This window comes from Neovison vison, chromosome 12 (genome assembly GCF_020171115.1).
Source record: "Neovison vison isolate M4711 chromosome 12, ASM_NN_V1, whole genome shotgun sequence".
NCBI lineage: Eukaryota > Metazoa > Chordata > Mammalia > Carnivora > Mustelidae > Neogale > Neogale vison.
This window is the reverse complement of record NC_058102.1, coordinates 24,668,696-24,693,704: the sequence shown is the minus strand read 5'-3', so window position 1 is coordinate 24,693,704 and position 25,009 is coordinate 24,668,696. Positions and strand designations below refer to the sequence as shown.

At 46.1% G+C, this 25,009-nt stretch overlaps 1 protein-coding gene across 3 annotated transcripts in view; it reads left to right on the top strand.

Moving 5' to 3' along the window:
• Positions 1-25,009, top strand: part of ELK3 (ETS transcription factor ELK3) — a 69,554-nt gene that overhangs the window by 7,557 nt on the left and 36,988 nt on the right. For all 3 annotated transcript variants that reach the window (XM_044226459.1, XM_044226458.1, XM_044226461.1), the window contains exon 2: positions 21,172-21,380. In XM_044226459.1, coding sequence (XP_044082394.1) covers positions 21,174-21,380 — 207 coding nt within the window. In that variant the 5' untranslated portion in view covers positions 21,172-21,173. The remainder of the gene's footprint in view (positions 1-21,171; positions 21,381-25,009) is intronic.

Below are 25,009 nucleotides of genomic sequence, written 5' to 3'. Positions count from 1 at the left end.
CCAAGATAAGACTGTGATCACCAGGTTCAGTCCCTGCTCCTTCTTTCCTATAGTCTTTGAAAAGGCTCTCTGTCCTCCACTGCTGTGTCTGAGGGGTCCCTCATTCCCTCGGGCCGTCTTAAGTCCCTTGTCTCCCCACAGGCCAGAGTGATCCTGAAAACACAGGTCTGACCGTGCCACAGGTCCGCCTCAGATCTCCCAGTGGCTTCGGCCAGGGTAGAGACCGGAATCCTTCATGTAGGCAGTATGCCAGCCACCCTGGCTTTTTTGTCCATTCCTCACAGGCGTCCTGTGCCCTTTGGCTACGGGGCCTTTCCAGATGCTGTTCTTTCTCTTGGGAATTCCCTTCCCCGCCCCCACTCCACTCCCATCTATCCCGCTCTCTCTGCTTTGCTACTTTGTGGCCATCCTCCAAGGCTCAGCTTTTGCTGGGCCCCCAGGCTGGCACTCCCACCGTCATCCAGCCATCTGCCCGGCCTTCAGAGAGCCCTTGCTGTATTGACTAACAGGTTTCCTCAGTACCCTCTGCAAATTCTCCCTCCCCAGATTCTCACTATCCAAACACAGGTACTAAACACTTTGAGATCTTGTTTTCTGGAGATAGGGCTGGTGTCCGTCATTATTCCTTATTACTCATTATCCCAAACTCAGGAACAAAAGAGGGTTGACAGCCCGGCCTCCCTTGTTATCCAGAGCCTCTGCCAACCCCTTGAATCCTTTAGACTTGGAGAGTGAGGGAGGTACCTGCCCACCGATGCGTCATGATGTATTTCACGTCTGTCTCAGCTTCAGTCTGGAACCTCCCTCTGGGCCTGCTCTGTTTTTCTCATCCTCGTAATTATCCCAGCACGTTATCCAGTACTTGGCATTCATTGAATTATAAACCATCTGAAGGGGGAAAGCTTGCCGTTGGACTTGATAAAGGTCTTTATTGCCATGCATAAATCCAACCCTTTGCTAGACAGTAAATTACTTGGATTAATAAGAGGCCTATCTCTTGGTGAAATCATGAAGACAGCCAGGAAGAGCCTGTACAGAGGATATGTCATTTTCCAGAGTTTTTGTCTGGACTTGCAAGAACCGTAGATGAACAGAAACAAGTTTGTTAATATCTGAGAGGACAAATGTCAGCCTTGTTGTTGCTACCAGTGTTGTACTGGGAATGGTTGGTTAACAGTTAAATAATTCATAGGTCAATGCAGCTTGAAAGGATCTTGATGTAAAATTTTTTCCGTGTTAAAACCTATCATTCTACAGCAACGATCGTTGGTCTTTCATCAGGATGTCGACTGACCAAGTTTTGGTCATTCCTCTGGGCTGCGTTCCATAATATTTGCCGTTAAAAATCCTTCCTCGCTTATACTAAAACCTGTATGTAGCATTTGTCTATAACTTCTTGTAATTAATGATGTTTCTGATTGATTTCTGATTGATTTTGAGAATAACGAAAGACTCTGTGTAATTGAAAGGATGAATGACTAATACCTCCGCTGTTTTGGGGGAAGGAGGGCTGGGTCCGCTGTGCCTTTCAGCTGCGTTTTGCCAAAGAGGAGTGTGTTGATAGTCAGACCTTGACTTACCAGAATGTATGATTAAGCAGATTTCTCTCCCTGCATTTCACTGTCAGGAGGGAGAGATAAAAACCCAACGGCAAAACAAGCCCCAGAATTCATTCCAGGATGTGCTCAGAAATTCTCTGTAAGAATTAAACAGCAAGGATTCTCTTACACTGTCTGCATCTGTAAGTTCTCATCATCCTCAGAATAATGATCCTAAGGCCCAAAAAGATCAGAATGCTCGATTACATGAGAAAAGGGGTATATGGTCAGATAGTTTCCTAACACAGTTAAGAAGAGCACTTTTCTGGTTAATACTCAGCTGGGAACGTTCTCTCCTCACTCCCTCCTTATTGGATTTTGGACAGTTTTCCTTTAGAGGCTAAGATACAAAAGCCATGGTGGTTGGAGTTCCTTTGAAAGTGAAGAAGATAAGCATTGACAGGGGAGTGTGTGTGTATGTATATGTATGTGTGTGTCTCCGCATACGTAGGCGATAAGAGAAATGCCTGAGTCGAAGAGAGTGGGACAGTATGATCTCACTTTTTGTTCCTCCTACATCCAGAGCCGCTGTTCTCACAGAGGACTCAAGTCCTAAGAGAGAGGATGGGAGCATAAGGGAACATTTGCTAAACTTTTTGCCCAAAAGAACCACTATTTCACTGTGAGAACTCAGACAACTTGGTTTTTAAAAAAATACAATTTATGAGAAAAGAAACGAGAGATTCCTAATTTCAGCAAGTCCCATTAAGAACATACAAGAGGGGAGCAAACCTTTTAGTATTATTTGCAAGAGCATATCTGGACAACAGACCTCCATGTTCTTGTATGGTTTTGCATTTTGAAATCTTCTGGAATCCAGAATCCATGAGCATTGGTAGAGATGTTATTTCTGCTAATGTCTCTGCCTGTTTTCCAAGACCTAGAAACCAATCACATAGACCAGAAGGTATTGGGTGGTAGAACATTAATATTTATTTTTATTTCATTTTTTCTTTTTAAAAAGTATTTTAGAACAAACATCTCCAGATTCTTCAAGTGACTTTCTGAGCTCAGGACTGGAACTGATTAAACCCCAGGCAGAGAACCCCATGTCACATCCATACTGAGGCCCTAGTGGAGGGCAGGAATGCCTGTTGATGGGCCAAACCCATCTTTGATAATCAAGGCCAAAACGTCACTCAGTCAGCCCCTCGATGTTCTTATGACCTTTGCTTCATTGACTGCTTTGGATGCCTTAGTGCTGATTCTCAGTTCTGCATTTATGATACTTGGATAAACTGAGCAACTTTGAAGAGTGCTAAAAATTCTTAAAGTGAATTACATTTATTACAAATGTATATGCTCTTGGAAGAGGCCCGGAATCCCACAAATGCCCTGGGGACACTGGGGTTCTCCAAAGCTCAGAGTTCCTGCTCTTAGATAAGAGCTCTTGGCCTGCTTTGATTTAAATCAGAGCTGAACCACAGAAACAGCATCCTCTGCCAGCCTTTGCCACATCCTTTGCTTTTTTTTTTTCCCTCTTAACCTAAATATTAAACCTAATTTGTCTTTAAGACCTTGACATAGAAGATCATACATGCTCTAGATAATGAAAATGTAAAAAGGGTGACTTTCTTTAGCAAGGGGGACAGGATCTCTAAAGCAGGATCCAGCTGTTATTTATTTATTTATTTATTTTTTACAGTTAATATGTTGTGGAACAGTTATTGGAAGAGGAGAGTATCATGTTGTATGTGGCATTTCAGGAAAGGGCCGAGCCACGTTAGCGGATGGCAGATTCCCGAATGGGAAGGGAGGGCCGTGAGGACACTTTGGGGTACATATTGGCTGTTTGATGCTGATGCACCAACAGCTAGTCTTTTCCGTCAGAGGCCGTTGTAGGCTTCTTGAAGGATGTGGGTGTGCACGTTAGCCAGACACAATGAAGAAACCATTGGTCTCCCACTTATGACTGTGTTCATGTTCTTTGGTTCATTTACTCAGTGCATGTCGGGGGTGGGGGTTAGTAAATAGGTTTGAAATACAAGGCATTGGGAGGGTTTTGAAGTTATTTTCTACTTTTGCAATTCTGTTTCTTAGAAATAACAATACTTACCATGAACACCAAGATATTTTAAAATGTGCTCTCCTTACTGTAGTGAGTCGACCAGTCAGGCTCGATTTTTCAGTAGACATTCAGTGGAAAATGAGATGCCTTTGTGTGCCATGTTACCCTTATGCCATTGTATTTTTGCCTCATGTTAAAAAGAACTCTGTGAGAAGTTGTTGACGTTTAGTAGAACCCCTGCATTTGGTACCATGAGGCACAAAAATGTGAGAGAAACAAGAAAACCATAAAAGGGCTGGTCTACCTTCCCGACTGGAGATGCAGCTAAAATCCCCCACAGGTGTCCACCACATGAGCAGGTGATGACATTTGGAAGACAGCAGCGTCACTGTTTTTTTATAGTTCCCTTGGAAAGTGGGTATATTATCATAACAGATTATGTAAAAATGTTGATGCCTCGCATTTGCATTTCCTAAACCGTGGCAGAGTTTTGCTGAGAAGAGCACTGAAGGAAGGAAGGCGCATGCGCTGAAGTGCCCACAGAACGCAGAAGCCCCTAGAAGCATCTAGAAGTCCAGAGGAGTCCATTTCCTTGCTTAGCTAGCCGTCTGTGCGAGGTGGCAGTACTGGGTAGAGCAAGACCCAAACACGAGCTCGTGTCCATATACGTCAGTGGAATCTGGACCTTTCCAGGAGCCACCACATTTTGACATGCTAAATTTTAGGAAAAGGAAAAGCTTTAATCGTATTATGAGCCATTTATAAATGATCTGCTCAGAAAGCTGTATTATAAAGTTTTAACACTGCTCATACACTCCTGAAGAACATCAGGGTCAGCTCATGAGCATCCTTTTCTCTTGTATTCTTTTAAAAAGACTCTAAAGTGGTTTCTGTAGATTTACCTCAAGAGGGAAAGCTAACTTTGCCAGGAGTGCCAATGTTGGGGCCAGTTTTCTTCCATCCAGAAATGATGGAAGAATTGAGGCTTTATTATTTGAAGTTCTACAGAAGGGACAAGAGAAGTGTCTCAGGGAAGACCGTGACTTCTCTCCCTCTCCGGGCCGCTACCAGGGCCGTGAAGGAAAGCTGGAGGGAGAAGGTCAAGGGCTCCTAAGATTAGCAGCCTGATGTGCCCTGCATGCATGAGAAGCAGCCACTGGTGATGAGAGACGTGTTGTAATGCCAGTAAATGAGGTAGAGAGACTGAGCCATGCATGGGCAGCCTGGGGGACCTGCGGGGGCTTTGGTGGGACGTGGTCGCACCAGAGAGATATTTGGAGGACCCGGACATCTGGGCCAGGAGGAAAGGCTCTGCATCTTTCCCGGGGTGGCACTGGAGAGGTAGGGTTGTGGTGCAGATGTTGGAGGCGGCCCAGACCGGGGGCAGGGGGAAGGGGGGCAGCCAGGGAAGGTGCACAGATGGTTACCTTTCTGACAGGAAGTGCCCAAAGCTGCAGCGGGGCTGGGAGGCTGAGCACAGCTGTGCACATTTCCCGGTCGCCGGGGTCCCTTGGGAATCCTTCAGAGAGGAAGAGATGGTGTCGCAGCCCACACCTGACCCTGCCCGGGCCTCCTTCCTCCCCCACCGTGGCGTCCGCCCTGTGTGTGTGTGCGCATGTGTGACAGAGACAGGGGGATGATGTCGGGGAGGCTGGGGGTGGCTGGGTGGGTGGCGTTTGGGGGACTGGCCGGAGGAAGAAGGGCACTAGGGCTAAGGGGAACGTGTGTGTGGCTGTTACCACTGATGGCGAAGCGCAGTGTCCAGATTTTTAATTAGAAGAGCCAAAAATGTGAATTTTCTTTGACGAAACCTATTTTATCTTGCATTTTTTTTTTTTTCTAACGTTTCCACTGGGTGGTGCTGCGGGAATTCCTACCTTTTGCCTTGGATCTACCCTTCCCAGAAAGACGCCTCTGAAGCATAATAGGAGGAAGTCCTGATTTAGAAAGATTTTACAGTTTCAACACAATGGAAGGGTCTGGAGGATGCTCTGGCAGGAAATGTTGGAGTTTCTGGATGTGGAAAATCCACCATCATTCTGTATCATGCACAAGTTTTCTTACTATGCTGCGGATAGACTTTTTGGCTTTGGCCAACTTATTTAGCAGAGAAGAGCTTTCAGGTTTATCTGAAAGATTATGGTTTTGTTCTAGTGAAGGCAGTTTGTAAGATTTCCTTTATTTTCGGTTTTCGTAAAACTATCATAACAAAGTGAGCAAACAAACATTTCCTGATGTTAAGACAACCATAGATTTTTTAAAAATCTCTCTGCGAAGGTTTGATTTGAAGCTGAAGGCATCATTCCATTCCCGTTTCAAAGAGTATTTGTGCAGGGCACTGACCAAAAGGGTAACTTGGATTTTTATTTTCCAAATAATTATACAGAGTCTTTCGGTCTGAGGGCGCTCGTGTGCAGAAGGGGAGAGGGTTCGCCTGATCCCTGTTTTACAGATAAAGAAGTTGGAACAGGGAGAAGTTGACCTCCCTGCCCGAGATCTTGCAGCTCTTTAGGGCCACGGCTGCGATGGAATTTGTGCTCTGATGTCCAGATTTTCCCCCTTATGCATAGGATCAGGTTTTTAAAATATGAATAGTATAGAAGTTTAGGTAAAAGCTTCTTCATTCCAAGTCACATTCCAAGGGGAGTATGGGAGGGAAAAAAACATACCCACTGGGACTTAGGGAGCTCATTTAATGGAACTCACACGTAAGGACCATTAGCAAGATTTTTAAGTAAGTTGTACTGTATGCAAGGCGGCATTTTGTTTTCATGTGCTTGTCGCGGCCCTCCACAAAAATCCCAAACATTGCTTCCTTAGAACCTGAAACAGGGCTTTGCCGGAGGCGTCTGTTTTTAAAGGAACAGTTCTGAGTTCCTGCCGGGTGCCAGGTGCTGTGCTAGGTACTGTCACGTGGTCTTAGTGGGGTTCCCAATGTGTCCCTATTCGCAGGTGAAGTGTTGCCCGAGATTCCTTCTATGGTCAGGAGAAATGCATGCAGGTTTGGCGCTGTGTCTCTGGAGCCAGGCTAGATCCCTCGCGTTTCTTTTCTTGCCTTCCATCCTCTTGTTCTGCTCTGTGCGCCCACACTGAGCAGGATGGTCTCTCCTGCTGAAGGGGGGCTAAGTGACAGAAGGGACCATGTCTCATGTCTAGTCTTCATAATCAAGAGCTACCGTCTTTAGTGAGGGATGAACCTGGAGCGTGTCTAAACCAACATACAGGTCTTCTTGAAAAGGGAGATTGGCTTAAAAAAATGATGGTGGCATGGGTTCACAGTTTCTTTCTTAAGACGGAGCCAGTTGGGATTCCTGGAGTCACAGATGAGGCAAAGTGAGAAATGAACAAGGAAATTCCCTGATCTGATCTGTAGTGGGAAAGTTCCATCTCCCACTGAGGTAAAACGAGGCTTCTCTCTTAGCAGCAGTGAGGTGTGCATGTGGGAAATGAAGCCGCCACTGGAGGAGCTCTTTGTGGTGATCAAGGACCTGGTCATTGGAGCCAGATGACCCTGGACAGGAGTCTCTGTTTGTCTGTCTGACTCCTGTGGCCATGAGCATCTTATTCTACCTCTTGAAGTCATGACTTCCCTGTAGAGCATTAAATTTAGGTGTGTGTGAAGCACTGAGCGCAATGCCTGGTACATAAGAGATGCTCATCAAGTGTTTGCATTAAAAAAATCTCCTGCTTAAAGAAGTAACAGATTTGGGGAGCCGATATTAGCCCTTTTCTTGAGAATTCCATGGAATCTCCGTACTGCTAGTCAGGGAGGAGATATCTAACATTTCCTTTAGAATCGAGCTCTTATGAGATTTATAAATTTAGTGTTCTACAAATCCTGTTGAAATTATATGTATATGTAAATTCTATGTATGAGTTTACCTTCCCTGCCTCTAGAGAACTTCAGATTCTCAAAAGAGTCCGTGCCCCCCCCAGGGCAGCGGTGGTGGTGGTGGTGGTGGTGGTGGTGGTGGTGGTGGTGGTGGTGGTGGTGGTGGTGTGTGTGTGTGTGTGTGTCTAGACTCTGCATGTGATTATATGCTTTAAGTTGACTCTATGAGATTGTGGGTATTTGGCTGTTTTGGGTCCATAAAAACAGTGTCATATAGTTCAACCTAATGGTGATAATTGTTAAGAAATAACAGTTGGAAAGAGCATCATAACAAAAGAGATTATAATGAGGTGTGAATGTAGCTTCTTTTCATGCGTTATTTATCAAAAACTCACAATATAAACTTTGTCAGGGATCCTCGGACCACTGTTAATCCAATTTATCTAAAATAACTTCTGTGGACGGTACTATAAAATAGTCTTGATGTTCCACTGGGGATTCATTGATAGCTTTATCACAGCTAATGAATCATTTTTCTAGCTCCATATGCTTTTGATCCAAATGGCTACTGTTGAAGGAGAATTTGCTTTGTATTTTTTTCCCCCTGTTGAATTCATAGGGTTAATTACTCTGGGGAGGAAACAAAAGTCTCAGTGAGTTTTCTTGGGCAAGAAGAATGGCAGCGTTCTTCCAGAAAGCAGAGTTCGACTGTCGTGTTGAGGGTTAAAACCAAGCTGACACACAAAGCAAAATGAAACCAGAGCTGCAATTACAAAGTGGGACAGATGTAGGAGGCCAGGTTTCCTGTGGCCCATTTTCCAGTTTCCTGCCTGCAACCTGCACAAGAGGAAGCTGAATGTTACCAAGTATGAGAACTGAAGGGGGACGTGCTTCGGGCCAGAATTAAGATAGGCGCACAGAACAGGGGCAACAAAAACAATGGCAAAGAAAGTGAATGCTTGGGTTTTAGTCCAAAAATGCCTGCCTGTTTCAAGAAAAGACATTGTCAGTAAAGCCTGTGGTTCCCTGCGAGACTCTGTGGCGGGGGACCTGGGGACGGGCCCGGGTTGTTGGAACCTCTGAGTTTTATAGTCCTGCTCCTCTTTCAAGATGCTCTTTAAATACAGTGGGTTACCTGAAAAGATTTTTCCCTGCAGTGCCCAGGATTTCTAAATCTGCTTCCTGGGCACGTTGATAAATGAGGGAGGTGGATGTGGTTAACCGAGGGGCTATAATGAACTACAGCCTCATTTTGGGAAGGCTGGGTGACCAGTTGGCTGCTTTGATCTAGCAGGCTTGTGTTCCTTTAACTGCCCAATAAAATTGTGTGTGATGTTTTCAAAGAAGAGATTAAATGCTGATGTGTATGGTTAAGACTGCAGAGCACACTCGTGTGTGTGTGCGTGTGTGTGTGTGTGTGTGTGTCTACCTGACGAGCCCTGTGGGGAGAGGCAGGGCTCCTGCAGTCAGAAGACACTGGAGAAGTGGACAAGTCCATCTTTCTCCGGAGATTAAAAAGAGAATAATAAAATCATTCTATGTGTGGGCTACTAGCATATTCTAGAAGAGTCTCTGAAGTCACATGTTATAGTTCCCACCTTAAGAGTAAAGAAATTGAGGTTCAAAGAAACTTAGATTCACTGCATACCTTTTTTTTTTAAATATAAAGCAAACTTTATTTCTTAAGCATTTTTGAGTATATAGTGTAGTAGTGTTAACTATATGCACAGTGTTTTACAGTTAGAACATTGTTTTTTATCTTTCAGAAGTAACTGAAACTTCAGTAGTATTAAACAACTCCTTTTTTTCCTTCCCCAGGCCTCCCTCTACCCCCTCAACTACCCTTCTCCTTTCTAAGAGTTTAACTACTCTAGATACCTCAAAAGTAGAATCATCACTGCATGCCTTTCTATAGAATGCCTGTTGTCTGCCGGTGCCATGTTGGAAATGCTGGGTGACACTCGTGTAAGGATGGCCAACACTAAGAAACTCCATTGGTGGGAGGCTTGTGGAAGGTTCTGTAGAAGGCAGAGATGAAAACAACAGTAGGCTCATAACGGACAGGGCACTGTGCTGAGCTTTTCCCCATACACCCTCTCATTGAAATGGACTTGCCTCTTGGAGATACAGAGAAATAGGTCTGTGCTTTGTAGGCAGTCTATTATTTAGGAACCTTCTGGATTGATTACGGTTTCTTCTTCAAGCCCAGAAAAGACAAACTCTGTACCAGGAACAGTAGGAAATTAGAGGATGTTGCCAAGTTAGGGAACACAGAGGTGCCCAGGTGAGGCAGCCTGGAGGGAAAATAGGCCCTTTTCCATCTCAGTGCAGGTCTATCTGAAAATGGGGAGAGGGGGTGAGGCAGGGCAGGGTTGTCTAGTAGTGGGGTGGGAAATGGCATGGACATACAGATGTGGGAGGAAATAGAATGGCTCAAACACGCTTTCCCAGCCAGAGTTAATGTAGCCATCCATTTGCTTTTCCAAAGGAAATTTACCCATAGAGAAGTCACCGATGAACCAATAGAGTTGCTTCTAATATATCCGGAGACAACAGTTTCATGGGTCTTCTTTACAGTGTCTCCCCCGCCGCCCCCTGACAGTCTCTTTCCTCAGAGGGAAGAGTTATTTGTAAAACTGTACTAGCAGAATATTGCTAACTGATTATAAACGGTAAATAAGTAGACCGAGTAATGGCTAATTTCCTTCTCTCTGTTTATCCTGCCCTTTAAACATGGACAGTCTGTAGCTATTCACAGAATGAATGAGAATACAAACATTTGTTACTGAGTAAAAAGAGCTTTAAGGGACTTGAACTTGGCCTCACAGATTGGCTTTCTTTTTCTTTTTTTTTTTTTTTTTTACATGTAGTGGTTGATGATAATGAAAATGTCTTTTGAAAATAAATTTAAGTGGTTTAACCCACTGGGTGGCTCAGTGGGTTAAGCCACTGCCTTAGGCTCAGGTCATGATCTCGGGGGTCCTGGGATCGAGCCCCGCATCGGGCTCTCTGCTCAGCAGGGAGCCTGCTTCCCTTCCTCTCTCTCTGCCTGCCTCTCTGCCTACTTGTGGTCTCTCGCTGTCAAATAAATAAATAAAATCTTAAAAAAAAGAAAAGAAATTTAAGTAATTTAGGGGCATCTGGGTGGCTCAGTCAGTTAAGCATATGCCTTTGGCTTAGGTCATGATCTGGGGGTCCTGGGATGGAGCCCTGCGGGGAGACTGCTTCTCCCTCTCCCTCTGCTATTCCTCCTGCTTGTGCTCTCTCTCTCACTCTCTGTCAAATAAATAAATAAAATCTTTTAAAAAATATAATCTTTATTCCACCTCAAAAAAAAAAAAAGTAAAAAAGACTTCAAGTGTGGGCTGCATAGTTACAAATGCTGTCCTTACTTACTTAATGCTTTAAAGGTACTCTGTGCTGAGTTACTGCCGATCTCAAATAATACAATTTGTTGTTTTCCAGGTCCTTGACTTAGGTACCTAAGCTTTGTTTTATATAATGAAACGGTTTCTGCCTTTTCTCTTGGACATTGATAATATAATGGTATACAAACACTTAGTAGGTGCTGCTCTGGACAGAGGAGTGGAAATTAAGAGAATTTGTAATGTTAACAGTGTTAACATTCAGCCTCCTTTCTCTAACCATTCATGTTTTAGCAAGCGAAAAGACATACTTATGGAGCACCTGCTTTGTTTGCTTCGTACACAGAAGTTTTTCTCCTCCTTGAGTCCTCTAATTTCTGACTAAAATTGTGGTTTGTGTGTGTGTGTGTGTGTGTTTAATGTTGGCCAATTTCTTTAGTTTCCCACAATATGTAAGCTTTAGAAAATCAAATAATTCTGTCCCCTCAACTCCCACCTTAGTGTAACTTTAAAAATGAAACCAGGAACATGCAAAGAGAAGTGTTAGGTTGCCATCAATAGAAAGAAGAACAAGTAAGTTGGTATTTCGACTTCTAAGAATGGCAGCAAAACCCACCTCCTTTGCATAGAGAGTTTGGGCAGCCGCATCTCGCAACCAGATGTCTGGCGCCACCTTGTGGCAGACAGATAGAAGGCCCACTTCCGAGAGAAGAGAAAGCAGCTTCTGAAGTAAAGAGCTGTTGTGAAGAGATGTTCCCCAGGGGCACGCCTACGTTTTGTGGAGCTTGAAGCTTAAGCATTTTGAAGAGACTGTCTTTGGACCACCTCCTCCAAATTAGAAATAGAAAATTACCAGGACCCCTATCAAAGAGTGGGTCTCTGAGATTCACTTACACTATAAGGTTCATTGTGAGATGGCCTCAGAGTGCAGGTTCAGGGGGCCCAGGCAGTGCTGGCAGTGGTGGGTAGAACCGAGTCTTCTGTCAGCTGCTGGAGGCTTGGAAGGGAGCACAGAACCCCTGCTGCTGGGTGACTTCTGTTCTTCAGGCTCAAAGCTGGGTGGGCGGAGGTTGCCTCTGGGTAAATTGCAGGTGCATTCCCTTCCAGCCTCCCAGGCCAGTTCTTGCTTTAGGCTTTGCTGATGCTTCCAAGCCTGCTGTGGGGGGACTTCTGCCTCTCTACTCTCACCCCTTTAAAATTTGACCCATCCTATAGTTTGAAGGGTGAGCACTCTCCTTCCTCTGGAAAGCCTTCTCCAAAGAGCCTAATCCTGATTCTCGTGCATGTTCCCTGCAGTGTTACAGAGCAGGTAAGGGCATAGGCTGTGGCATGAGCTAACCGCAGTTTTATTTATTCATTCACTCATAAGACAAATGTTTGTTGGGTGTCCAGGCTGACCTGTCACTGATCTAAACTGAGGATAGGTGAGTAAGCAAAACAAAGGTACATACTCACTGAGTCAGCATTTGGGACCAGTACTTCTCAAGCCATCTGTGGGAAGGGACTACTTCTTAAAAATTTCTGAGAAACTGTGGACTGATAATTTGGGGACATACAAAAAAAATAAAGAACAAAGATACCAAAATAGCAGCCCGATTTTTAATGATAGACTTGACGGGCATGAAATGACATTTCAATAAATAGAATAAGTGTAATGAGGGAAAATTACAAAAAACTACATAGTCATTGAAAGTGCATGCAAAGGCAATTAATATAGATCATTATTAATACTGGAAACTTTTTTCTATGTAGTAATTTAAACCAAACAAAAAGTTTGTAGGTGAGCTAGAGAGTCCCTGTATTAAATGCCTATAAGCGCACTTTGAACGCACACCATATTTGTCAGCACTGAACTTTTCATGGAGTAAGAGTTTGGTTCTTGCTCACTAATGAATTAAATCTAGGTTGGATACAATAATGCTACTTGCAGGAGATGATGTATCTAAACTATTCTTGTGTTTTTTTTTTTTTTTTTTTTCAATTACGCTGGAGAGAAGCCAGTCTCACAGAGGTATGTTGACAGCACTAGAAAAGAGATTTTGCAACCCCATTTCCACAAACTCGGGATATCAATTTTTTTAACATTCATCTAAAAGCAAATATTGCATTTACAGTAACTTCTTGGTTAGTTGCCAGTTCCCATAATTTTTCCTATAAAGTTATATTTAAATCTTTTAATGAAATCAGTGAATTCTAGATTTTTGTATACTTTTGGGTGACAGTTGAAAAACCTCAAATATCAAACATGTTAGTGTGGTCCCACTTCACGATTCTGACTAGTGTCTAGTTTGTAGTTTGTGCCAGTAAGATGAACCCACACGGATCACATATGGGATATAGTGATAGTGCCAAGTGGCAGTAGAAGTCTCCATATACTTATTCTTGGTTTCTGTACTCCTATCGTGGGCTGGTGACCAACAGTTAGCACTGGTGTGTTGACTACACACGGGATAGATTATTCTAGGGTCCCTGCTTTTCCGTGGCTGGTCCTCCATTTTCTCATCTACAAAGTAGGAACAGAAAATGGAGGTGTTGTATGAATTAAATGAGATAATACAGGGAAAGGGCTTGATGGAGGGTGAGGGCTTAATAAAACTACAGACTGTGTATACAGAAGGCAAAGATAAGGCTCTTAGGATTAGAAAATACAGATGAGTGAATGAATGAATGAATGAATGATTAACTCTGTGAGGCAGACCGTGAGAAATGCTGAAAAGATTTGTGGCATGAGTGTATGTGCATCCGTGTGTACGTGTGTATGTGTAGGTGTGTGTGTGTGTACACACTTGTATGTTGCTTTCATGTGGGAGGAGCAGGGTGGCCTTCCGGTCGGTCGTCTTAGTTCTTAGTGCCTATTGTTGGAGGCACCGGGTTTAGCATTTAGCATCGGGATGATTGTTGCGTTTTACTGGTCTCCCCCTGTTGGTGAGTGCAGGGCTTTCCCTGCCCTGGGGAGGGAAGAGCTGTCTCTTCTTTTGTGCTGGGTGTTCATTGGACCCCCCAGGGGCCAGGGGAAGTGTGTGGGGAGTGGGGGAGGGACTGGGGGCTAGTGCCCTTGACTGGAGGGAAGGATGTGGAGAGGCTGAACCTGGGGCATTGCCATTGCAGTCCGGTGGCTCTCAAGGAGGCAGAGGAGGGCAGCCAGGCTGGTGACTGTGATCGCTGTGTCCAGTATGTTGCATCCTTCTCTGTGTGGCTCCATTTGGATTCGAGAATAAATCAAGGGTACTATTTGCAGTCTTTAAAAACAGAACACTTGAGGGGCGCCTGGGTGGCTCAGTGGGTTAAGCCACTGCCTTTGGCTCAGGTCATGATCTCAGGGTCCTGGGATCGAGTCCCACATCGGACTCTGCTCAGTAGGGAGCCTGCTTCCCTCTCTCTCTCTGCCTGCCTCTCTGTCTACTTGTGATTTCTCTCTGTCAAATAAATAAATAAAATCTTTAAAAAAAAACAAAAACAAAAACAGAACACTTGAAGACACAGAATGAGGGGTGGAAGGTGCACACAGTCTGCTTAGGTGTCTCTCCCCAGGGCCAGAAGACAAGCCCTAATGGGCGGCCAGCTCTGCCCCCTCCTCTCTGCATCTGCTGCCTGGACAGGCCTGGGGAAACTACCTATGTGGGCTCCAGCACCAGCGGTCATAAGCATGTTGTCACAGATGTCCCTTAGGATGTAACTTTAGAACACTTCTCTTTTTCTGACCCAGTAGCTTTCATCTGTGTGACTCTCTGCACTGCCCCCTCCAGGACCATGAGACCTGGAGTGGAGTTAGCCCCTGGGGAGGTGTGGGCAACCATGGGCTCATAGCAGCTGGGAGGCCTCTGGCCGAGTGTCCAGAACCAATGTTTCTTAAGCCGGAGTCAGCAAATATGTGCGCAGGGATCAGAATTTTCTCAGAATTAAAAAAAAAAAAATTTTTTTTTGTCCTTTCATTTTTGATGATAGTCTAAAAAACCATATAAACATATAAACTATCCCCAAAGAGCTAAGATTCTCCTTGGATTCCAGTGACTTCACTGGGCTCATTGCCTAATGAACAAAAAAACCAAGGTGATACAATATCTAAATGACGCCTTTGAGCTACGTGAAAGCCAAATGACCTCACAGCACGCTCTATGAAGAGGTTTCCTCATTGCTTAAAAAATAATAGTAAACATTTCACTAACACCAGGTAGCAGGTGTAGTTCAAGGGCATGATGAGTAATTCGAGTGATCCTTACAACAGCCTTGTAGAAGAGATAATTTTATTATCACCTGTGAGGCACAGAAAGGTTATGGAATTTAGGCAAGGTCCCACAGTCAGATAGGACCGGTACTTGAATTGGAAACCAGAGGGGCTGGCTCCTGCGTCTGCTCTTACCCCCCTGTAACCTTCCAGACACTCCCTCACTGCTGCAGGTTGTAGGGAATAATTGTGCTTCCGTGAAGCACTGCACCCTCTGGGTGATGTGGTTCTGATTTTCGGGAAGCTAATTTACAACTCTGTTAATTATAGATAAGTGACAGCAAAGTAGCTATTGTCTATAGATATGCAAATTCTATTCTGTCTTTCTCTCTCAGCGCTCAGTTGATTTTTCTCCCACCCTCAGGTTTGCCCCCTATGTGCTTTCTTTTCAGTGTTTCTGATCTACAAATGTTTCTGCCCTTTGGATATTTTTAACCTTGTTACAAGGTCTGTCTAGTTCCCTCCTGATTAGTGAGTAAAATAAAATCTTTACCATGTCTTCATTTTTATATCTGTATGAGAGCAATGATGTTACTCATTTTGAAAAAAAAAAAAAAAAAGATTTTATTGACAGAGTGAGAGAGCACAAGCAGGGGGAGTGGGAGAGGGAGAAGCAGACCCCCTGCTGATGCAGGACTCAGACTGGATCCCAGGATCCTGGGATCATGACCTGAGCTGGAGGCAAACGCCCAACTGACTGAGCCACACAGGTACCCCCAGAATTGCTTTAACAAAGGAATTTCTCAACCCATAGCTTCTTAGTAAGGTTCTCTGTGACCTTCTGCTCAAGCCCCGCCCCCCCCAGGTGCCCACCCCCTTAACCTGCTCTGGCTGTGTTTTCCTGTACAGCTGTTCTCCCGACACTATAGTCAATATTCCTATGTTTGTTGTTGTTTATGGCCTGTCTTCTCCCGCTGGGATGTGAGCTGCATGAGGACTGAGGTCTTCGTCTCTTCTGTTCACGGATCCCTCCCAAATACCCAGATGGTGTTTGGCATAATGTGAACGCTCAAAAAAAAAAAAAAAAAAAAAAAAATATATATATATATATATATATATATATATATATATATATATATATATTTTAAAGAGGTGGGGAGAGAATTGAATCTTTATAGGGTATAGTGGTATTAAATACATCTTACTCAAAAGGGCTTCATTGGCTCAGTCATTGCCATAACCTTGCTGTGAATTTGGGACATCTTTCAGCAAAACATCATCTGTCACGTATAAAATTAATCAGTAATTTGAATGGGACATGGCAGGCATCTGCTTTGTAAACTTTGTTTTATCATTATGTAAGAATCATAAACCTTAAGGAGCTTATATCCAGTATTTATATTGAAGGGAGAATATAGTAAGGGTTTTAATGAAAATCATCTGTCAACACAGGGAACCTATTTTCCCCCCTCACTCCTTTAAAAGGAAGTATGTGTGTTATTCAAATTGGACAAACTGTTTTAAATATCTAACGAAACTTCCGTGTGTGGCGAGATCTGGGCTGTAAATTACTAAGGGAGAGGAGAGCTAGGCAACCAGCGGGTGACTTTGTTCTGGAGGTGGGTCTGGCCAGGGCGGGAACTGTCCTCTTTGAGGGGAAGCCAGAGGAAGGCCAAGTGTCTGATGCTGGGGGGCACCTCTTCCCGTAAGATCAGAAATGGACTGATCTCCTAAATATTGAAGTGCAGACTTTGATTTTTGCATAAAGAATGGCATGACGAGACCAGACAAAACTGTGTACGTTCAAGATCAGGTCTGGGCAGGGGAAGGGGAAAGAGAAGCATTTTCTCATGAGCAAAAATTTGATGTGTGGAATATTTTTAAAAGATCTGTAGCAATTTCTTTCATGTGTTCTGCATATTTTAAGCAGGGGATTGTGGGGACTCCCGCTGCAGGAGGTTAGGCTGAGGAAATATTTTAACTTAAAGCAGGTCTCCGTTTGCATAATAATATATCAAATGTAAACTTCAAGTATCCACTCTTTCTGGAACTTTTTGCTTAATAAGAGCTACAGTATGCTGTCCAGGTTGCCCATGTTCCTTCGGATGGCAGCTGGAGAAATTGGGACTTTATTGTACCTGCATTTTAAGACCGAGTGCTTTATTAAAGATTCTAGGTGTCAAAGAATAAGAAAAGAATTAATTTTAAAGCTTTTCTCTGGTGATAGAAGTACTCATTTGGATGAACTTGCGAATATGTTCAGTGCTGGTCGTTGTTGGAAGGGCATGCTTCCCAGTCATGGTGTTAGAATCTCTTCCAGTGTCCCAGAGGGGGGCAGAATTTGTCGCAGGCAGAGGTGGTCGATGGTGAGCGTAATTGTATGTGGAAACAACTGCGTAAATGTTGATTAAATGTATTTAATCGTAATTAAAATAAATTAGGATTGGAGCTAAAAGCAGCACAGCGAGTGCCCTTGAATGGAGAGAACCCATCACAGGGATGTCAGCTGGGGGCTCTGTCCCTCCCCCCCCCCACCTTGCCCACATACCCTCTTGTTTTAATGGTGTTTTAATCATCTGGGTGATTAGTGCCCAGAGAGCTGGGAGGGCCTGGAGCCACGCGGCACCCCCTTCTCCATATCCCAGAATTACCTCTGCCCATGGTTGAAGGGGGCGACCTGTTCGTAGGTGTGATTATAAACTCCCAGGACGGGTTTCTGAGTCGCGTGTGGCTGGGATTTCCAACAATAAAGATGTGTGTGCTCTACATTCATTGACACTGGAAGACCCGTGAGGACACAGGAGTGGCCAGCAAAGCTGGAGAAGGCGAGAATGAGGACCCCCGCCCCCGGCTCGCTGTGCTTTACGCAAGAGTGACTGGATGCCAAGATCCCCTCCTGTAGAGTGGCGGCAATCACACTTCTAAGGAATCCTCCCGTCCTCAGAGGTCGTCTGACTGTGACACCTCAGTGTGGGAGACTTGGGGGGAGGGCTGGGAAGGGAAGGTTCCAAGGCCCACCCTGCTGGTCTCTAAGCGCTTGGCAGGGGCAGCTCTGTGAAGTCCGGTTCGCAGCTCGGTGCCTTCCCTTGGCCCATTTCCTCTACTCCAGAAACCCAGGGGGCCCCTGACGTGGGGCCCCACGCCCACCACTTGCTCCTCTACTCTTGTTCATCGCCCTCTTTTCTTTCCTTCTTCTACCTTTCTCTAAGGCCCTGGTGGTCCCTTGGCCAGCTGGTGGCCCTCGCAGTAAGATCAGGTCAGCCAACCCCCACCCCCACCCCCGGCACCGTGCAGCGTGTTTTTTTCATGTCTAGATGCACTTCACCATTGTGAATGCACCCCTGCAGTGCGAAGATAACGGCATTCCTTTGAAGAGAGAATTTTTGGAAAGCAGAGACACTGCATGTTGTCATAGTCAACTTTGGCCGCCATCGTGCCACCTGATAACCGGCCCTACGCATCCTTGGTGCACCATGGCACTTCTGTTTCCCGCGATGAGCTTCAGGGATGCTGCCTTAGCCTGTGGGTCGTGGGCCCCGGGCTCTAGGCTTTGGGCTGAGTTCATGTTGGCTCCCTGTGTCTCATTTCGGGGCAGTAGCCTCACAGCAGGGACAGGAGCATGAGAGGAAAAGTGCAAACATGTGGCGCTTCTTAGACCTTGGCTCAGGATCAGCATGGTCATGCCTTCCAGTGAACGTTGCGTTGGCCAGATGGAGTCCTACGGTCAAGGTCAAATTTCAGTGGGGTGGGGAGGAAGAACTGCACCACCCCCCCAACCTCGTGCACGGCTGTGTGGTCACTTCAATAGGAGAAGGGGTAGAAAACGGAGAACGTTTCATCCTCCTGACTTATGCCCAGAGAACATGGTTCCCATACCTGGGGTTGGGGTCCCATGAATGGGGGTTTCAGACAGCACCAGAGGCTTTAGGAGTCCTGGTTGGCAGAAATAGAAAGTGTAAATACATTCAAATACACAGATAGGTTTCCTTTGTCCCATCTGGAACATGCTGGTTTGAGTCCATGAACGTGCAGGTGGCTGACCGCCTTCCTCCCTGGTGCCCGAGCCAGAGGCCCGGCCGCCTCTGCCCTCCAGACTTCCAGACCCACGGGCAGCCTTCTGCCCTTTGGAGCAGTTCCTCTGAACATCTGCTTGAAGTTTCCAAGATATTTTAAAGCTTACTGTCTGAACTGTTTGGCCAAAAGAATACCAAAAAATTTGAGACGCCTGTTCGCAATTCTTAGTGCCAACGATGAGACGCGAGCCTGTGGCTTCTCCACAAATAATCAGGAGGGTGGGTCATACTGGGAACCGGGGCCGGCAGCTGCCACACATCACGGCAGTTGTGCTTACGAGACTCTTGAGATGCAGGGGCGGTTTTGATCTAACAGTGCCATGATTTACTGTCTCACAGACCGAGTGGCCATGGTAGCAAAGATTCATTTTTGGAAAGACTATCTCCTTTAAAGAGCCATAAATAAAATGCCTTATGGGTTTTTGGAGATCATTCCTAATCTGCTTTCCTTTATCTGAAAAGCCCGTGGTTGCTTAGAGAGAAAATAATAATAATAAATGTGTTCTTTTGGCTAAATATGTGAAAAGGAAGAAAGAAGTGAGTGCTTGTTGGATGGTGACATGTCCGTCCCCATGTGGGAGAAAAGTAACTTGTCCACCTGAAGGCTGCCCCTTTAAGAAGATGCGGGGGAGGTGTTGTGGAATTGACACAACCAGTGGCCCAAAGGGGTCCTGGAAAGAAGTTATCCTGTCTACCAGGTGTCCTGGACTCATGCCCCTTGCTCAGTACCCCTCAGCTTCGGCATCTCCTTGTTGCTTTCCTTGTGGGGGACCCTAGTGCTCTCTGGTTCGGTCCCCACCCCCAGCTTGCTTTTGACTCCAGTTGGAAGCCAATTTTCCACCCTCTGGTCATCCCTGGCTTCCTTAACCCGGCACCCCTCAACTCACCCCCAGAGTGAAAGCCGGGGCATTCGGTGTGTCCAGCTGTGACAGGGGACCTGAGGTACAGCTTTTGAGACCAGCCCAACCACCTCTTTCCTCATGCAATGAATGTTTTCTCCCCCCTTCGTTGAGAGGATTTATTTTTATTTTTTAAATCTTATTTTCATTCCATGATAGTTAACCTGCAGTGTTCTTTTCATGTGTATGATACAGTGATTCAGCAGGTGCAGATGTCACTCAGTGCTTGTCATGATGAATTACCCCCCCTTAATCCTGGTCACCTACTACTTTAACAACCGTGGATATAATAAGTGCATTAGTATTAGTAGTAGAATCAGTGCCCGTTGCCATTGAAAGTCCTCAAACGTCTGAAGATAAGGAACTACCGTGGGGGGAGAGGGGAAAAAATTTCTTCAGGAAAGTTCCCTCACAACTGGGTCATCACAGGTAAGTAGGAGTTTACCAGGCTCCAAGGCTAGGGAACAGCATTTTAGACAGAAGGAAAAGCCCTTACAAAGTCCACACCAGAGTCAAAGGAAAAGAGTATTTTCTAATCCTGTCATAGCTGGGAAAAATGCTTTTCCCATCCAAGCGGGTGTGGCCATGGGTTTGATCTGTAACAGGACAAATGTCTGGTGAAGCGAAGGGCTCTTCACGGGCGGTGGTGATCCTTCAGTTCACAAAGCTGTGTCCATTGGGCCCCCAAGACATGTGGCACCGCGCTCAGTTTCAAAGTTCGGGGAAGACCCTGAGCAGCCCCACAGAGACTCTTCCCTGGGCAGCGCGGCATGTAGTCACGCTGACAGGCAGAGCCCAGCCCCCACTCGTCATGGGGTCCAGATTCACAGCAGATCACGGGCTCCGAGACTGACCAACAAAGCAGTCAAGAGTCTGGTTGGGAACAGACTCCGGTGTTAAGAGGGGACTCGCTGGAATGGGGACTCATCGTGCAAGTGGGAGCTCGTGAATCGCTTTTACGTTCCTCCCGATGCCACCCCCTGGCTGGAGGGGACGCGGGTCGTGACTACAGGGATCCCAGGGCTTCCTGGTATTTCTGAATCGGGGCGGTTTACAAAAACGCCTCCAGAAGGCACCTGAGTCCGAGTGGCCTGCGGGGTCGACGCAAAAGCGGCGTTTTGTTGGGTTCCCTGTGGAAGGGAGGGCAGGAGCCGAGGCGTCCGCCCGAGGCCACCCCCGGCGCCGTCCAGCGGGCCCCCGCGCTGACGGCTCCGCCGCCTTCTCCCCGCAGGTATGGAGAGCGCGATCACGCTGTGGCAGTTCCTGTTGCAGTTGCTGCTGGACCAGAAACACGAGCATCTCATCTGCTGGACCTCCAACGATGGTGAATTCAAGCTCCTCAAAGCAGAAGAAGTGGCCAAATTGTGGGGCCTCCGGAAGAACAAAACGAACATGAACTACGATAAGCTGAGCAGAGCCCTTCGATACTATTATGACAAGGTAAACCCCCCAGCCTCGCGCGCCTGGGGCGCCGCCTGCTCCTTTCCCTGGTGAAAGCAGATGGTTGTGGACCATGAAGCAGATTAGAAACATCAAATGGAGGCTATTTATGCAGGTTTTTCTGGTGGAAGGGAAAAGCTGTGCCGTATGGATTTTTTTTTTTTTTTCTAGAAGCCCTTGGCATGTTCCTATGGGTCGAATTTTGTTCCGTCTGCATTTTCCCTTAGAGGTTGCTGCAGACCTTTGCTCACAGTAGAAATTAGTTGTCGGGAGGTTCTCAGGCCTCCGTCGTTGTCAGTTGCTTGAGTGACAGAATGAATGTTAAGATCTAGAAAGTCTGCGCATCCTGACTGGTCTGCCGTTCACTCAGATGGGTCTTTCCTGGAACATTGGTAGCTTGGGCAAGTTATTGAGCAGCTCAGGGCCGCAGTGTCCTCATTTATACGAGGAGGATCATACTAGTGCCATCTCGGGATTGTTATGAAGATAAACACGTTCAATGCTTAGAACGATGCTTGCTGGGGCACCTGGGTGGCCCAGTCGTTAAGCGTCTGCCTTCGGCTCAGGTCAGAGTCCTGGGATCGAGCCCCCCACATCAGGCTCCCTGCTCAGCGGGAAGCCTGCTTCTCTCTCTCCCATTCCCCCTGCTTGTGTTCTCTCTCTCACTGTGTGTGTCTCTCTCTCTGAAATAAATAAATAAAAATCTTTAAAAAAAAAAAAAAAAGAACGATGCTTGCTACTACCCCGGGCTTTGCACCTTCGTGGGAAATTTCCCTAATTAAAAGGAAAGCCATTTTCCTTTTTAAGTCACAGAGAGGAGACAGAGCGCTTTGTTAAGTGGTGACACAGCCCAGTTGCCAAGCAAGGACAGTTGGGGTGAGTTCTAATGCATTTCTGGAAAAGCAGTTAATGTGGCTGCGAGGGCAAAATTATTGCTCTTCAGAGGTAATCATTTCAGGCCTGTAATTTTGGCCCTCTCTGCGAGGATCTGTTGGTGCTGTATATTTAGCCCCACAGACACAAAGACTTAAGAGTCCTAATAAGGGTAAGCTTTTGTTCTGGATTTGCCGTTCGTATTGAAAGGTGAATTAAAAGCTGATTTAAATATTAGTTCCTGATCTATATTTAGTGCCTGCCTTTTGCCAACCTCTTTGGAATTCAAGACAGAAGGATTACACATTTCAGGAAGTGGAGACATCATTAATTATAAAGTGTTCCTTTATATGATCGTAATTACATATGATTATGTCATTGAAATGTTAAAGGTGCTTTCCTTTAATGTAGCAATTAATTAGTCCTGGCTTAATGCAGAGTCCTACGAAGAAGTAAAAGCATTTCTTGCAAATTGCACCGTCTGAAAGACTTGCAGATGGTTTATTGTTTTGCATTTTTCCCCAGGTTCTAAGTTACACAATGGGAATGGGGAGGGGGGAGCCCTCTGAAGGAAAACAGTCCTCTTGCCTGTTGGCAGGGTGCCTAAAAGCCTGGCTTTGAGACTAGAAAAATGTCATTGTTTTAATTCAAGACATCAAAGATTAGGGGCCCTGTCTCAGTACCTGCGACTCTCCTTGTGGTCCAGGCACCAGGGCTAAGGATGCTGGGTCTTCAGCATGAAGGGAGACCTTGGGCTGCAAGGGACTCATCCAAAGGCCGGTAGAGCCATTCCTATGGAGAAGACACCTGCTCTCCCTTGGGCAGACTTTGTAATTCTCTGGGGAGAGCAGGTTCAGGGCTTCAGTCGCCCAGCACACTTTGGTACCTTCTGTGTCTAAGGCCTGGAGCTGTGGGCACTTCCCACGCTTCGCCTCATTTAAACGCAGCAGCCTGGGTTGCTGGACCCACGGCCTCTCCGGGAAGCAGTAGCCTCGGACTTGGACCTGACTTGTCTGCCTGCATTCCTGGCCCCAAGGCAAACACTCTACCTTCTAGGCCATTCATTTTCTTTGCCTCCTAAACACCCAAGTTTCGAGGAGGCAATCAGGTAGCACAGAGGTGATTTTTGTTTCTTACTGAGCCCTGCAGTACCACACGGCCCTGCTCCCATTGGGTCCGGGGTCTGAGTGGTCGCTGTGACCTCCTCGCCCTCTTGTCCCTTTCCTCTCCCACCAGTGCTGAGCCTGAGGTTTGGCCACATGACCTGTGAGCAGCCAGCGCATGCAAACAGTGAGGGCAGGAGCAGCTTTTGTCCAGCGAGTCACACAGGCGTGGCCACCACGGCCTTTATGTCCTTCCTTTATGTCCTTCCTTCCACGTGTACACAGTACCCAGGTTTGTACACGGTACACTCACATGTACACAAGACACAAGCATGAACACATGATATGTGTGTGCTTCATGCATGTACACACTGCACACGTGTGTGCATCACATGCAGGTGTGCCATGCACATATGAGTGCACACAGTGTACATGTATGCAATATGCATGCACATGCACACTATATGTGTGTGCACAACACATATGTGCAGCCGATGTTTGTGTGTAAGCCCAATGTACCTGTGCATGTATGCAGTACACATGCTAATATGCATATGTGCACACAGCACATGTCCACATGTATACGATATCCATGCAAGTATATGTAATATACATGTATGTGGTACACACGTGTACACACTATACATAGGCACGTACACAGTACACATGTGTGCACATGGGCATTTGAATCTTTCTCATGAAATGCCCTGAAGTGATGAGTAAGTGTGATCATTAGATTACTGATACAGCTTAAAATACAAAGGAAGGAAAGAAGAGGAGGCAGAGAATGAAGGAGAGGAGAGGAAGGGGGGGAGGGAGAGGGAAAGGGGAGAAATGCAAAGGTTACAAAAATTATAGTAGATTTTACATTTCGTGATGAGCACTTTTAAAAAAGATTTTATTATTTTAGAGAGAGAGAGCCTGCATGCGAGCAGGGGATGGGGCAGAGGGAGGGAGGGAGAGAATCTCAAGCAGACTCCCTGCTGAGCGCGGAGCCCCATAGGGCCTCTGTCCCGCTAGCCTGAGAGCATGACCTTGGTTGAAATCGTGAGTCAGATGCTTGACCCACTGAACCACCCAGGTGCCCCCATGCTCAGCACTTTTCTCAACCTTGCCGGTGTTACTCTGTGACTATGTGTATACATTGAACCATAACAAATTGCCATCATCTGACCATTTGGACCCCACAGAAGTGGCAGTCTCACACGGTTTGGTTTCTGACCTGAGAGGCGGAATGGAGGAGAGTCTGAATGGGAAGCTCCTGGCCACTTGCTCCTCCTTGTGTCCCATCGTGCTCTGCAGGCATTCCTCACGGTTCCCCGCTCTCGGTGTGACCCTCTCTGCCTTTCAGCGTCCTCCCCAGCCCCCTCCTCCATTCTCCAGTCCTGTCCATCCATCCAGAGTGTGCTCTACAGGTGGCCTAAGGTTGGTGACTCCCCACCCTTTTGGCTGTATTCTTCTCTCCCGTTGGCTTCTCTGTCCGTTGCTAGCTTGCATCTCCTCACTGTTGGCTCAAACTGCCCCTCCCTTGGTGTGTCCTGATAGGGAAGCTCTCCTGTAAGCATGAGAATGCCATTATTTTTTGTTGTCGTAGGTTATATTTTTAGCTCATTCCAGAATATTAGACATGGACAGAGGGGAAAAAAAAGTGGA